The following is a 17,324-nucleotide window of genomic DNA, read 5'->3' on the forward strand; positions in this document are numbered from 1 at the left end:
CATCCTCAATTTTACAAAAATGATAGTAGATGCCCCAAAAACTCAGGGACTTCAAACAAAATTGGGGGGGGGGGGGGGGTAGTTTAATGCTCTGAAGATGCCTGGGGACACATTCAATTCCCCGGGATAGATAGGTAGCCCTAATGGAATAGGTTACACTTTAAAAATTCAATTTTCTTTTATAAAACTCTTTTCTTTTTCAATATTAAAGTGGGTTTGTCTTTCCAAGTTTGCACTATTATGCTTATTGTTTCTTAGTTAACTCGTTATTTGGAGTCCTCTAATTTGCATTTAGCAATATTACTTACTGAATCATGAAATTAAGAATGTTGTTACAATCATGCTGTGTGCTCATAATCCTATAGCAAGTTGTTGGCAAGGTTTTGGAAACATATGACAAGTGCATTACAAACCTGAAACATGCATCTTTATGTCATTTTGACACAATACATTAGTGTTAGTTTGGTTTTGTGTTGATTTGGGTTGTTCAGGAAAGGTTTGGTGAATATTGAAGGTTGCCTCAAGGTGCCATCTTGTTGTGACTAAATAACAAACCTATTGAGCTTCATATTACAATGAGCCATGCATTAGACTATTAGCGAATGCGATCTTCAGTGAGGCGCATTGGGAGACATATACTTGATTAACTATCTATAGCGCCCTTTCTAGAGTCATTGTCAAACCTGCAATTGCCAACTCCAACATAATTTCCAAGTTTGTCTTGTTAGTATTTCATAGGAATGTTATTTCATGTACATGTACTCATATGCAAATGATAATCTTTGAAAGCAATTGGATCGCTATGTCTACAATGTGTGCACTAATAATTTATATCAAACTTAATTTTTAAATGATCACCGTGCTTCAATTTGGAAGGTTAGTTATTGTTCTTGTTGCTATTGGCAATGAAATCCAAATATATTAAGTATTGACTATTGCGTGTGCGAGTGCGTGTCCCTGCATATTTTGAAATTTCCTTGTATTTATATAGTCGCCCCCTTTGCCATCCACTTGCTGTCCCAAAACTTGGCAAAGAAATTTGCAACCTCAAAAAAATTGTCCCCGTCATGGAAACTCGGAGTGACACTAGAAATACCTTGAGATAACAATCACACTAGAAAGAAAGATAAGTAAACAATAATCACGTAGAGAAAACTAATTACGGTGTGTTATAAACCAAGGTTGTCTTCTAAGCTACATAGTAAAATTAAAATATATGGTGTTACGATGCAGCATACAGTCACAGATGTTTCTGGCCTTTTAATTTGCACCAAATAACAACCTTTCCTCTGAACAGGCCAAAGTTATAAATACACGAGTTTATATAATATCCAAAATTTACAAATTAACCTTTAACCACCTGCTTTCCCGAATTCCTTGTGCACCATATATGATCCATACACTGGCAAAAGATTCATTACTTCTTGTAAAGGAAAATTCCAGCTCTCCGAATTTTCCCTGCCTGCAATATATAACATTGCAGTTGCAAAAAAAAATTTCCTTGTCAAACAGTCAGCCTAGAAAAGGTTGAAATCACTGTCCCCAAATGACGACAATGACTTCTTAGGATTTGTTTGTTGATGTGAAAATCCCCCCCTGCTTTCATCCAGTTTGTCTAATTGAGATTGAACCCATGGTGGGTTAGTATAGCTTTCAATCCATAGTCCTTGACCTGTAGTCTTGTGCTTGAAATCGGGAGCTCTGGGATTTCTCTGTAGATTTACATTGTCAGTATGCCATCTTTTTACATAACCAACATCAATGTGCAGAAGAAAATAGCGAAAATTATAGAAGATTCCTAAATTTGTAGAAGGGAAATGTGATTACTGCATTACTTACCTTATCCTTTCTGTTGTCCCACCATTCAGTTGGATTAAGGAAAAATCCCTGCCACAAACTTTCTGTCTCCGTAACCTTGCTACCTGGAAACAAAAGTTCCATTTAAGTTTGTTTAGGCACGTTGCATTCAAACTTCTTAAGCAAAGCAATTGTTGAAACAAATAAGTTCTGTAAGGTATTGTAGCAAAAAAACTATAGTACTTCCCTGAACAGAGCTCAGCTCGGCATTCTAAAATAAACACTAATTAAAATGCATCTAACACACAACTGGAAAACACAGCTTGTACCTCCTTATTGAACATGAAAATAAAGCCACTTTATTTTTCACTATCCTGATGAACAAGATTCTGCATTCTGTTGTCCGTCCAGCCCTCTCCATAGATTAAAAACTAAAAATATGGATTCCTAGATTTTTTTTATCCTCCAAATTATGGAACTAGAAAGAGATGTTTAAGCTTTTTAGTTAATAGGATATCTTTATTCTGGATTAAAAGCATAGATATTTTGTAGAAAAGTCAATTATTAGAGTGGCGTAGGAAGTTCTAATCAGAAATTGGGTGATTTCAGTGAATGTACGAGCTGGTCATGCATTTGATTTTGTGAGATGAATTGGAGAATTATGTGCACTCTAATTTTAACCCCTTGGGATATCTGCATCAAACGTCAAGTACCCAAAAATAGAAACTTCTCAATGAAATGACAGAATTCTCTATACTGCCTCAAAAAAATCTTCAAACTGTATCATTGCATCTATATTACCTTCCTCCAGTCAACAGGAATCCACTAGCCAAATCCTTTTGACATTTCTTGAGAATAAACACCCTACTTGATTAAGAGTGCCTTGTATAGCATTTCCAATTGAAAGAACTCTTTCTAGAAATATTAAGATATTTTACAAGCTTTTGGATTAAAATGTGTTAATTATTTTATATCATCATTTCAAATCACACTCGGATGAAATTTCATCAGGTTGACAAATGCAAGGAAAAAAAAAATGAATCCCAATTTAGTCTTATTTCAAAACAAGAGAAGACAAGGATCCTATCTCTGTTGAGCTATTGTCTGAATGCTTGTTAATACCTGTCAGCTTCTCTCAAGTGCTTTTTAAATAGTTGTCTTTAGCGACTAAAGTCTTGGTATCTACAATACATGTGATGCGTGGACTCGTGAGGATGTTCTGCCAGGAACAATTTCCATTTATTTTCAATGTGAAAATCATGCTGTCTAACCTTGGGGGCTACAGAGTGACCAGATTCCCTGATATTGGGAACCCTGCAAGACCAATCCACTTTATAGACCCAACATATGGAGAGGGTAGTCACAATCTTTTGAGTAATTTATGAATGTTCTCCTTTGTTGTGCAGTTTTAAGAATAATAGATCAGGGATTTTGGAGATGTCATGGGACATTTTCAATACAAAGAAAGCAACATGGCACAAGTGGATTCCTCATCCTTGTGATACTGCGTGAAGACCAAAATTAAATTGTTTAATTGCTCTAGAGATTTGCTGAGTGTATGCATTCTTCCTGAGATTTATAAGCAAGCAAGTTATTGGTTAATATAGTATCATTCATCACAGATTTGATGAGCTTTAAAGAGAGATTTTAGGAATTGATCCTTTGATCTGGATGCTGATGAGAGTAAAAGTATATATAGGTGGCTTTTCTATAAACAGATGAAACAAGGAACCATCATTTTGATGTGTGGGAGGATATCAAGGAAAGTAAATTGCGATCAATTTCAAGCTCTTTGATAAGGCTGAAGCCTTTAAAATTTTACTATTAGAACAAAATTCTTTCGATTGTTTTTGTCATCAACATAAATTTTCCATCATTTTAGTTTAGGTGGAAATTAATTGAGGGCTTTATCTAACTATATCATGGAAGAGTTAAAAAGAGAAACTCCAGGGTATGTAAAGTTGACTACCTATGTTTTAGGATTGACATTTGTGTGGACATGCAGATAATACACTATGTTGTTGGTTCGGGTTCGGGCAAAAAAAAAAATCCATTTGGGTTCATGGGGGGTGTTCATGAGTAAGAGTCTATATACATTGAATTACTGAGTTGCAAAATGAAATTTGAAAACATTGACTAGCTCATCAAATAATGAAATTTAAAACATAACGATAAATCATAATGACAAGTGTTTAATAGTTTATCATTGTATCAAGGTTCTTCAAGGGTCAAATGGGTCATCAAATCTGAGGGATCAATGTGTTCATCCTAGACTGCAACTAAATCAAGATCCTCATCATTGGAACACAAATCGGTGCCACTACCCCCAGACTATATCATCAACATCCAAGAAGGTAGCTCTAACTAGATCCTGGATGGTCATATCCAAGTCAGTGGACTTGGGTGCTACAACCCACAATTTCTCTGGCCCCTTCTTGTATTTTGGATCCTTGTGTGACAGGAGGCACCTATTGTTGTGAACAAACCAAGTCCTTTGTTGTCTTAGAACCCAATTGGTTAAGCTTCACTGGTAAAGAAGTATGTACTCCAATTCCACTCAGCATCAAAAGAACTCAAACAATTTTAAAAAAAAAAAGAAATACAAATATAAATTTACTAGTGTTAATTCTAGAAGGTAAGTGGCCATAAAAAAAGGAATTAAAAACTTAAAAACTTACTTGTGATAGAATCTTAATGGCAAGAGGGTGGAGGTACATATAGTCTTGCCCATGTAGGTACCACCATCTTGTACCATCCATTCTACTTTGGTCATTAATAGCATCAAGGTCTGCATTTTTTCCTGAGACAAACTCTCTCCTAACATTTGATGCTTCCTCATGATCACTAAAGAGCCTACTAGATAAGTTCTTATACCAACTAGCAACCTTAGCATCTTTGTATGGTGGCACTCTACCAAGAATAGCAAGTATCTCAATGCTATAATCCCTGGGAGATAATGTTAGTTTTCCGAGGATCGCTGCAAATGTACCAAGCACTGTCATAATATTTGGTATGTGTGTTCCAAACGGCAGCAACCTCTTATTTATGATGATAAAAGGATAAGAGACATGTCCCTTCATGGGACATGTCTATTCGTTAAATTGATAATTAATATAATAACAAATATAATCATATTATATATATATATATATATCAATTTCTCTCATATAATAAACTTAAAACTCATATGTAGTTATATCTCATATATAAATAGCCATAGTTTTATCCAACATAAGCTACCAAACATCAACAGTCCCTCTTAGCCAGGGAGGATAAACACAAGACATATATTACAACACTGGCAATCTTTAGGAATGACACATTAAGGAAATCTTTGATCAGAAGATTTCCACTATTTTGATATCATGAGTATTGGCCTTTAGAATATCAACATATGATATTCACCAAGTATTCTGAGTAATGGTCTCCAAAATATCAACACTTGATATTCACCATGTACTCAAATAAAGTAATGGTCTCCAAAACATCAACATATGATATCACAATTGAGTACTGGTCTCCACAATATCAACATATGATATTCACCAGGTACTCTAAGTAATGGCCTCCAGAATGAGATGCAAGATATTCACCAAGTACAATGAGTAATGGCCTCTAGAACATCAAGTCGTATGATATTCACCACGTACTCTTAGTAATGGACTTTAGAACATCAATTTGCATAACATTCACCATATACTGAAAAACTGTTTATAAGGTATGTGCACACGCATTCTCATAATGCTTACCATATAAACATCCACCATGCAAGGTATAATCTATCCTGCATAGACATCGTATGATATCCATCATAATAGAAAAATAAGTTATTGTAAGATCATCACCTTTCAATAACTTTTGCAAATATAAGTGACATCATTTGGAAGTCGTCACTTCCTCATGATATACACAAGGGGTAAGCCCATTACAATCACATAGTCATGAGGTATATTCATGAATCATAGTCCTCTTCACTGCTACAATTTATTGATCATTTGGAGAATCCATCTCCACATGGTTTACTTCCTCTCAATCACTATGACCAAGATCACTGAAGGTTGACTAAATCACATCCTCTATTTGCTCCCTCAGTTTCAAGATTGCCTCTAATGAAATGTTTGGCTCCCTCTGAATCTCAATCTCCCTCTTTTTCCTACAAGAACTCTCTTGGAAAAGATCAAGGTAAACAGCTCTTAAAGTATGTATTTAATCAATATAAGCTCTTTTTCAATAGGATATAGATAATTATTAAAGCCATACTTTGAGAATGATTCTCATTATTCCAATATATTTCATCATTTTATGATTTTAAATCCCCATTATAATCTCATTAATTATTAATGTCAACATATCAATTTTAATCTTATATATATTATTATTTCCTTATCAACGAGATGTCTTTCCTACATATTTTGTTTAACATATTCTTCTACAAGTCTAATAAATGGAAGGGACAAATTATTACTTACCTATAACACCACCTTGATAACGAATCCAAATAAAATGTGTAAGGTTTAGGTCAATACCCCATTTGAACACACACCATCTTTCTTTATTTACCTTTGTTTGTTACTAAACTCGTTTGCCACTATTCCAGTGGTAGGGTATCTCCACGTGGGGTATATATACTTGTGCAGTGTGGGGTACCAACTACCAATAATGGGTTGATCCAATGGAAATGTCGTCCTTACAATCTGAAATTATTCTATTATTTTTGCCAGTTGCGGTCTTCTTCACAACTAATTTGATGCGCTCTCCTTATATATTTTGTGTTTTTAATGACATTGACTATATTATACATATCCCCTATTGATGTATGATGTCGGTGGATTCTTACACATTCTCTCATTAGCAAGGGTTCCACCTTATGTTTTATAGATGATGGTAATAAATCCCAATGTCTTCTACGTTAGTAAGTATTGTGGGCCCAGCCACCCTTTATACTTATATCTCTGATTTTATCAATTCAATCTTCGATAGGCTTTAAGATAGCATCTTAGTATAGAAATCAATCCCAACATTTGCAATATCCCCACTTCGTTCCTTGCAAAATATGCTTCCAAACCCACAAATGGCCATATCTCTCTCTACAAGCCTAAAACCACAATCAAGTCCAAAGCACTCTTGGAACACTGCTAACCTATCCACAACATCATTCAACATGCTTGATTTTTGAGGATGAAACATATATGCATATACTTCTTTGTCTACTCTTCCAACCCTTCCATAGAGCGTATACATTTGTGTAAGTCTAGAAAGATGAACATCTTTAATTATAATTGTGTTTGCATTTTGGATATCAAGACCAATATCTACTATATTTGTACACAGAAGGATTTTTATTATGCCTTGAGCAAAAAATTTCATAATATTTTCCAATAAATAAGTGGCTTGCTTAATCTCCCCTTATTGATTGTGTGTTGGCACTGATCATTTCTCCTTGTCATTGTTTCTGGTTATCACAACTTTGTTAGCATGAATGTTGATGGTATTCTTTTGGGGGAGTATCCTAAGCATTGGAGAGTTTGTTTACATGATTGACATGTTGCATTCATGATTGTGTTTGTCATTGATGTCAACATAGTATTGTTTCTACGAAGACGGGCAGAGTAGCAGATAGAGAACGAAGTCGTATGAACTGTGTATTGATGATGGGATCAAGCGCAGTTAAGGATGTATTCTACATTGTGTCCTAGTCCTATGCACAAGTGCGCATACAAAAAGACAAAGACATGCAGAAGATATTCTTGATTTACCTATTCTTGATTTATAGAAGATAGTAAGCAGATAGAGTATCTAACAAGAGGTTTATGACGATTGATTTGTATCTCCTAACTGGGATTGAATCATAATCAGCGCAATTAGATAGTGACAATAGACAGCCTGATGATGACGTCAACAAGTGCACAAGGTCAGAGGTCGCATGTGTGAAAAGTTGTAAAGACTGTGAGCCAACAGTGATTTATAATTACAAAAACATGTAGTGTTTTGTAATATCTTAATGAGGTCCTATTATAATTAATTGGGAAAGCCTAAAGGCCGACTCAAGGAATAATTTTGAGGACATGATATAAAGGAAAGTTGTTTTCCTTGTTGTAATGTATCCATTCAAGTGTATGATATGCGAAGTATTTAGTAAACGCGAGTAAGCAATCAAAGGATCATTGGATGTGAAGTTGATGATCTGGTATCGAGATTTGAAGAGGTTTGGTCTGGTCAAGAGGATAGAGAAGGAGCTAAGATTATTTCACTTCTATTATTCTGCAAGGAATAATACAAAGACCAGTTGGACAGTGAGTTCATGATTTTTCCCCTGAAGTTGTTTGGATGGTGGGTCCTTCTACCTTCTACAACTCCTAACAAGGTTGGCACAACTCCTAACAGGGTTAGAATCTCATAATAGGAATTAAAAGTCTCCTAACATGGACTGATATGTACTGAATGTATTTCATTGGCTCCTAACAGAGTCCATCCTCTTACAAGGAATATTTATATTAGTACATCTTTCATGGGTACCATCCCCACTATGGTTTTCTCTCTGATAAAGGGTTTCCCTAGTTAACATAACTGGTATTATTGTGTACAAGCATCTTCTTATGATTGCTGATTATATTGCTCACATGGTTAAGAGTTAATAAGGTTGATAAATGTTTTAATAGTTGGATAACTGATTCACCCCTACCCCCCTCGTCCCTCTAAATTATCTTGATGGAATTTACTTTCTAACAAGCTTCACTTCTGCCTTGTCTTCTTATTCATTTTTTGTTGTGCGGTTTAACTTGGATTTCGATCAATATACTTGTATATCTCTTGTTCCATCTAGAGTTTAAATTCTTATACACTGCCTATTCAATTACCTAAGTGTCATTTCACCCTATAATAAAGGTGGAAATATGATTGCCCATGAACAGGTGTCTTTTGTCATGTCACCTTATCCATCCCTGCAAACACGTGACTTTGACCACTATTCTTTTCTATGTTGTCAATTTGATCATTACCAAATTTTTCCTGTGCGCTCCTATTCCCCACTACGTGACAGTCTATTGCCTTAATCAGTTCCATTAATCACATCATATATATATATTTGCTAGTTAATTTGTAGCCCCTGATTTACTTCCTTCTTCTTATGCTCGTCTTTCATTTAGAGAAGCCGCGAGTACTCAAACACAAGAATCTAATGTTATTTAGCATATTTAAACTTTTCCTATGATCCAACACAAGATTTTGCGTGCAGAAGCCTCTTCATAGAGATTCCCAATGCTAGATTATATGTGTACATATCCTTTGCAACGTATGCCTTTTAGTCTTCGTAAGTGCAAATGTCTTTTCTACAATATGTGCTAGGATAACTATATTATCTTCTACATTTGCAATTGGTTTTGATACCATGTCAGTTTTTTAAGGATCGCTGCAAATTTACTAAGCATTGCCATAATATTTGGTATGTGTGTTCCAAATGGCAACGACCTCTTATCTATAAGGAGAAAAAGATAAGAAGAGACATGTCTATGTCTATTCGTTGATATATATATATATATATATATATTCTCTCATATAATAAACTTATATCTCATAAATGATTATATATACCCACAGTTTTATCCAACAGAAGCTTCCAAACATCAACAGATAATGCATATGCCAAGAGTGTAAAGGTGCAGTCATCTTGTTCAAACGATGAAGAAAATAATTGACTCCTTTTCGTAAAAGATGTCCTCAGGATCATGCTCTCCTATGAATAGGATGTCAATTATCAAATGATGCTAATGTAGTTTATCTTGATGTAATGTTAATTTAAAAATTAAAATTAAAATCTCTCAATTAACAAGGATAGAGGATTTTACAATTTGTGTTAAACTTAGCAATTTTGCTCTTTCTAGCATGGTGTCCATAGCATCATAGATGTCCCCCAAACAAGGCTCATCGGTGCAGCAAATTGAAGCATGGACATGATGGGCTTGGGGAATTCTAATACAAAATCCACCTGAGCCCACCAATCATCATCCAAGATCATTGCCTTTACCTTTGGGCCCTTGTTGTATTCAATTGCTTCCAAACACCCCACTGGTTGCTAATAACCATCTAGGACAATGCATCTTTCACCCTCACAAGTCGTCTAAGGATGATTGTGTGTGAAGAAAACCGAGTTTCAGCCACCTAATAACATGTTAATTGTAAGCTAATAACATTTTATATGTAAACCACACAAAAAAACCTTTTATTTAATTATGTAAACATGACACAAAATGATAACTAAAAGTAAATTTAATTTAATTTTAATTTTAAAGTTTACCTTCAATAATTCCAGATTGGAGGAAGATTTGGAAACTTGCTTGTGACGTATGGTGGTTTGTCACAAACATTTGGATCTCCTCACCGTCGTATGCATTTTTCACCCATTCAATTTGGATGCCAATTGCTTTCATCACCAAATTTGAGGAGTGGACAATGCATGGTGTCCAAAAGATGTGATCATGTCCTACCTCTACCAAAGCATTTGCAGCCCTACGAACTTTTGCATTGTCTGTTACTACTTGGACAACATTATCAACACCCACGGACTCTAAATTCAATGAGAATCCGGGCAATAAATTCAACATCTTTTACCCTCCCCTCCATAGTCAACTGCCTTCACAAACATTGCCCCCTTTAGGGAGACCAATGAAATTTATTAATAGATGATTTTTCAATCTTTCCATCTATCAGAGACAATAGTCACTCCTATTTGGATCCAAGAATCTCTTGGTGGTTTGAGAAGGTTGTCTACATTTTTTCTCTATATAATAAGGTGGTTCTCACCTTTTCATATCCAATACTTTGGTAACCATAAGACACTTGATTTATTGCTTGCACCATCTCTCTCCAATAAGGTGATCTAACTAGATTGAATAGAAGACCGTTCACAAAGTGGCAATGCCAAACCTTTATATCAGCAATTTCTCTTAATTCGTTTTGAAATGCCCTATCTGATGCGCCTCTCTTGTGGGTTGTGGTTTCGGCTGTTTCTGCATCTTCTTCATCCCTAGAAGCCATAGGTAGGAAGGGATGATGTCAAGTGTTATTTGAGGGGGTGGTATCGGTGCTTTGTGTTCGTATTTTTAATTTTCTTCTTGGCTGAGTGACTTGTCTCCATAGGAAAATGGTCGTCCACTTGTGTCTTCACGAGAGAATGGTAGTCCATGGGAAAATGGTCATTTGCTTGTGTCTCCACAGGAAAATTGTCATCCACTTGTGTCTCCATGGGAGAATGGTAGTCCGTAGGAAAATGGTTATCCGCCTGTGTCTCCACGGGAGAATGGTAGTCCGTGGGAAAATGGTCATTCGTTTGTGTCTCCACGAGAAAATGGTGGTCTATTTGTGTCTCCACAAGAGAATGGCAGTCCATAGGAAAATGGTTATCCACCTGTCTCTACGGGAAAATGGTCGTTTGTTCATCTCTACAGGAGAATGGTAGTCCACGAGAAAATGGGCGTCTTCTTGCATCTCCATAAGAGAATGGTAATCCACAGGAAAATGGTCATTCGCCTGTGTCTCCACGAGAGAATGGTAGTCCATGGGAAAATGGTTGTTCGCCTGTGTCTCCACAAGAAAATTGTAGTCCATGGGAAAATTGTCGCTTGCCTGTGTCTCCATGGGAAAATGGTTGTCAAAGGGAAGTGTTTTGTCCAAGGGAGTGTGAGGTCGTTTGCGGGGACATGTTTTGCCCACGAGAGAAAGCTTAGTCCACAAGAAATGGTTCCATGGATGCCTAGGTTCCTTGGCAATTTGTTTCTTTGAATTTGCATGTTTACCTGGTGTTTCTATCTATTGTGCTCGGGCCTCTGCATACTACATGCCGAAAGTGATGATTATTTGGATACGCAACATTACATTCTCAATTGCCTAGAATGGATAAAATGTTTACACGTTAGGTGAAGCTATTAGGAAAAGCATCAATTTTTCTAGAAAATGAATGCTAGCAATTGGACATTGGTCGAATGATGAGTTCTTCCGTTCTAAGCTCGTTACTGATAACCAATGCTAATAATGTCTCAAAAATGTAACTATTTGAAGAGCAAATGGGATGAAGACACACATAAGAGTCGAGAGATTTTTGAAGTGCAGATCATCATTTTTTTTTATAGGTGACAAGAGAACATGGACAGCAGTCTGGAGGATGAGTGTAAGTTTTTGTGGACCAAAGACAAGATATTTTTGGGGATTCATTCTGAAGTGATGTCGATTGCTTGGGTGAGTTGAATATAGGGTGTAAACAAGGAATTATACACTTGGTGAGATAGGCATATTTTCAATGCAGAAGGAGGTCTACTACAACGGTGTGAAGAACACATCATTTGTGTGGTAAGGTCCGATATAGCAAGTTTGTCTACTGCACTTGTAAACTCATTTATGTGAGAACAGTTGTGTTGCTGCATCTGTATTCTTGTCTACAACATTTTATCACTTTATGATAAAACAATATTTAAACAGGTTGTAATACTGCTACTTCATCAATTAGCTGGAGGTTGTGGCCTTTAGAGGTAGTTGCCTCAGTTTGATTAGGTTGAAGCTTGCTTTTTGTTGAGAAGGTTGGAGCCTTGGATGTACTGGGTTAAAACCCACATTTGTAATGATTAGTGATATTGTGGTTTTTACTCAAAAGAATTTCCACGAGAGAATTTAAAGCAGGTATGGAAAGATTCTTGAATGACTTTGATAATGAGCCTATATTGGTTATAATGAAAAGGAAGTAGTGGAAGAGATAGCTTTAGAGACTATTGTGGAAAGTACAAATGTAAGAGTTGATGAGAAATTCAGGATACAAGAAAGATTAGTTGATTACAATTCTAATGATGAGAATGTTGTTACTAAACCAAGGAATGATGAAGTATTCTTTGAGACTAACGATGATTTGTAGAATGAAGGAGAGCAAAGGCGTGAACAAGGCTTGGAACCTTTAACAAAGCTAAGAGTTGAGAGAACAACTCCTACTTCCGGTAAGAATATGATAAAGAATCATCCACCAAAGCAGATCATCGGAAGCAAAGATAAAAGTGTGATGACAAGAAGCAAAATCAATGAAGAACTATGTTTGATATCTCAAGTTGAACCAAAGAATGCAGATGAAGCATGTAAAGATGACTATTGGAAGCAAGCTATGAAAGAAGAATTGGATCAGATAGTGACGAATGAGACATGGGAATCGGTCCTCAGATCAACAAAGAAGAATGGGATAGGAACAAAATGGGTATTACGGAACAAGATGAATGAACAAGGTGAAGTTGTAAGGAACAAAGCAAGATTGGTATGTAAAGGTTACTCACAGCAAGAAGGGATAGACTATGACGAAACCTATGCTCCTATGGCAAGAATAGAAGCAGTAAGGTTATTCTTAGCCTATGCAGCACATAAGAAATTCAAAGTGTATCAGATGGATGTCAAGTCAGCATTTTTGAATGGAGAACTTGAAGAAAAGGTATACATAGAACAACCTAAAGGTTTTCTTTTAATAGATGACAAGGACATAGTATGCAGATTGAAGAAAGCATTGTATGGCTTGAAGCAAGCACCCAGAACTTGGTATGCAAGGTTGGACAAGCATTTAAGAAAGCTTGGATTTAGCAAAGCTATGGCAGATAGTAATCTATACTGGAAAGAAATAAATGATAGATTGATGATTTTGGTAATATTTGTTCATGATATCATATTTGGAGGAAATGATGATGAAAGTGACAAGTTTGCAGAAGAAATGAAGAAGGAATTTGAAAAGATGATAGGAGAAATGAAATATTTCCTAGGATTACAGATTGTGCAGGTTAAAGAACGAATCCTTATTTCTTAGAAAAAGTATTTGAAAGAGCTACTGAAAAGGTTTGGTGTGGAAACATATAAACCAGTTGGAACACCTATGGTAACTGGACACAAGTTATCTACAAAGGATGAGACACCTACTATTGAGCATAAGAAGTACAAATCTATGATTGGAGGGTTGCAATATTTGACTCACACAAGGCCGGATATAGAAAATGCAATTGAAATTGTTGCAAGATTTCAAGCTGATCCCAAAGAAGCACATTATGCAGCAGTCAAAAAGATATTTAAATACCTTAAAGGAACACCAGAGTTCGGATTGTGATATGACAAATCTAATGATTTCACTTTATATGCTTATACTGATGCTGATTGGGCAAGCAGTATGGATGACAAAAAGAGCACCAGTGTTGGAGCCTTCTTTCTCGGAGGAAGATTGGTCTCTTGGTTAAGCAAGAAGCAGGACTGTACCTCACAAAGTATAGCTTAAGCAAACTACATTGCAGCAAGAAACAATTGTAATCAAGTTGTTTGGGTCAAGCAGATGATAAAGGATATAAGGATAGAATTCAGTGAACCTGTTGTCATACATTATGAAAACACAAGCACAGTGAATATGTCTAAGAACCCAATCTTGCATTCTAAGACTAAGCACATTTCTATCAAATATCACATGTTGAGAGAAAAAGTTGCAGAAAAGGAAATAAGATTGGAGTATGTAAACGCCAAAGAGTGGATTGAAGATATTTTCACCAAGCCTCTTCCCAAGGAGACTTTTGAGTATTTGCGAGGTATGCTAGGGGTTAGGCCCCTTCCTACATTAGAGTAGATGATGCAAGAGTGCATTAGTCCAATGTAACAGAGCACTATTGTTTGTCTAGACTGAATGTTGATGCTTCCCGTATGGGGGAGTATATGCGATGGTAGAGTAATCTAGGACTCATTGGATGTTATTTTAAATAGTGTCTTTGGACACTTAAGCAAGTTAGAGACAGTTGTTGCAGAGATTGATGGTTGCTGAAACCTTTTACATTGATGTCAATGGGGGAGAAATTACAGCATGAAAAACAGTTCGAGCATAAAAAACAGTTTGATACAAAGCACATTGAGGAATATCAATGGGGAAGAAAGATTGATGAAGAGGATCTGAAAAGAAAGGTTAATAGTCTTTTATAGTTGGTATTTTTGGCACTAGATGTTTTTCATCCATGTTGCCATCAATGCCAAAGGGGAAGATTGTTGGAAGCATGAATGTTGATGATACTTCTATGGGGGAGTATTGTAGAAACATGATTAGATCATTATCATGATGATATGTTACATTCATGACTGTGTTTGTCATTGATGTCAACATAGCAGTTTTATGTGGTATCTGACAAAAGAGCAGCGGTAAAGATCAAGTTGGTACGGACAGATAGTTGAGCTTTTTCACTAAGCGAGGTTAAAAAGAGATAATACTAAGTGTCTAGTATATACAGCTAACCTCTGAAGCATAAGATATTAAGTTTGGAAGAAGTTATGCAAGTTTCGGTGAAGATTGTTCTGAGATAGAGTTTATAGAAGCATGTTCTGGTAAACTCTTAGCAGAGTTGTTATTCTGAGAAGCCGAAGTTAAAGATGTGAAGAAGACATTTCGGAGATGACATAGCTACGCTTTCTCGTCATAATGTTACACGTACGAAAAGTTATTCAAGTTACACAACAAAAGATTACTGTTATCGAAAAATGTAACTTGTTCTTAATGAGGTCCTATAATAATTAATTGAGGTGGTGTAATAGCTAACTCAAGGAATTGCTTTATGGATTCAGTATAAAGGAAGGACATTTTCCTTTATCATGTGTGAGATGTAAAAATGATTACAAAAAGCATGAAGAGTGGAATGTGAAGATAAGCAGAGCAAAGCAAAGGTGAAGAAAACTTCATTACCGAGGATTTATTATGAGATCCGAAGTTTGATACTTGGATCCGAGGTTCATGACCTAGTCTACAAGGTCTGACAGTGATTGGCTTAGTTGACAGGACAAAAGAAAGAAGTTAAAGTACAATACAGACAATTATTCTACAAGGAATAGTTGAAAGATCAGTTGGACAGTGAGTTCAGTGGTCTTGCCCTAGAAGTTGTTTGGACAGTGGATCCTTCTGTCTTCCACAACTCCTAACAAGGTTGTAATCTCCTAACAGGGATTCAAAGTCTCCTAACAAGGACTCATATGTACTAAATGTTGTACTAGACTCCTAACAAGGTCCATCCTCTAACAAGGAATATTTATATCAGTACATCATCTTGTGGGCATCATTCCCACTAGGATTTTCCCTGTGATCAAGGGTTTCCCTAATTAACAAATTTGGTGTAATTGTGTATGTGCATCTTAGTATGGTTGTTGTTTACTTTGATTCAATGGTTAAGATTATTTAAGGTTGATAATTATTGGATAACTGATTCACCCCCCCTCCCCCCAGTTATCTTGGTGGACTATTGTTTTTAACAGTTCCCACTCGCTCTAACAACATAGTCGAAGAATAGGGGCCCACACTACATTAGGATGACATGTCAATCCACATCTAGACGTAACATGGGAACTTTGAGTCCATGTGTGGGGAAACCCCTATTAAATTGGCATACCCCTACTATTTATAAGGGAAAGGCCCCTAGTCTAGTTCCTATGACTGCCTATAATGGAACTCAATAGGGTGCGCTGATGACTAATGAATTTTAGGTGGGCTCTATATGGCAGACTGATCGATTGAAGCATTAGGCCAGTCAATAGCATGCAAGATATGTGGTATATAAGATTGCTTCTATCATCCAAACATTTACGCCTATAAGATGAGATGCTTGTTGAAACTACCACCATCAACCCTATAATCCTCACCCAACTTGGGGCATGGCACATCTCAAGTTCTATACATATAGTATAGAGAACTCATCCCTAATGCATCGTCCCCTTGCCACCATCCCTTGGTCGTCACCTAGTCGTCTCGAAATTGAGATCCATTGTACCCATGACCTAAAAACTAGTCCCGACATCCCACCATCACAATGTATACCTCAGTACTGGTGTTACACTGCAAAAACTTGAAAAAGCTTAGAACAATTAAAAAACATAAAACAAGCTATCAAAAACTAAAAGAAAGGATCAAATGCACACCTAGAACACTCAACTATGATTCTTGGAAGGATTTGTGACTCCACAATCAATCTCTAGCACCTTCTCTTCAAACTTGCAAAATGGGCACACCAAAATGAGAGTCAAATGAGAGAGAGAATGAGAAACAAAATGAGTGTTATGTATTCTAATAGGCTCCTTTTAGGGTTAGAAGAAAAAAAACCAAAAATAAAAAACATATTAAAAGTGTCTTTTCTTAATCTTTTTGGCCACATGGGTCATGGGTCCGTATAGGGTCCCCCAAAGTCTGGTCAAACAATAGGCGGGTCCTCACAGGGTCCACAGCACAGATTGTGCGTTCACGCACATCCATGAAGATCTGCCACGGACCCAAGGCGAATCCAGACCCACTAAGGACTTGGACCCACTTGGCAGGGTCCAAACCTTGCAACTTAGATATTAATAGAGCTAATAAAAGAAATTTACATAATATTATATATTTATCATTCTAAAGCTGGGAGTGCCTATTCATCTTAGGCATTTAGTGTTTTTGACACTAAATGGAATACCTGTAGAGAACATCTTAACAATACTGAGTACATAAAGAAACATGAATATGCTATCATTTT

At 36.3% G+C, this 17,324-nt stretch overlaps 1 protein-coding gene across 1 annotated transcript in view; it reads right to left on the reverse strand.

Moving 5' to 3' along the window:
- Window positions 1-1,146: 1,146 nt before the first annotated feature.
- LOC149533444 (protein OSB1, mitochondrial-like) overlaps window positions 1,147-17,324 on the reverse strand; it is a 92,935-nt gene continuing 76,757 nt past the window's right edge. The window contains exons 4-5 of the mRNA XM_089807890.1: window positions 1,840-1,922; window positions 1,147-1,712 (exon numbers count right to left, since the gene is read on the reverse strand). Of these exons, the coding sequence (XP_089664016.1) occupies window positions 1,518-1,712; window positions 1,840-1,922 (278 nt within the window). The 3' untranslated portion in view covers window positions 1,147-1,517. The remainder of the gene's footprint in view (window positions 1,713-1,839; window positions 1,923-17,324) is intronic.

The sequence above is a fragment of the Cupressus sempervirens genome, chromosome 10 (genome assembly GCF_028749045.1).
Source record: "Cupressus sempervirens isolate cs-2001-9-10 chromosome 10, ASM2874904v1, whole genome shotgun sequence".
Classification (NCBI taxonomy): domain Eukaryota; kingdom Viridiplantae; phylum Streptophyta; class Pinopsida; order Cupressales; family Cupressaceae; genus Cupressus; species Cupressus sempervirens.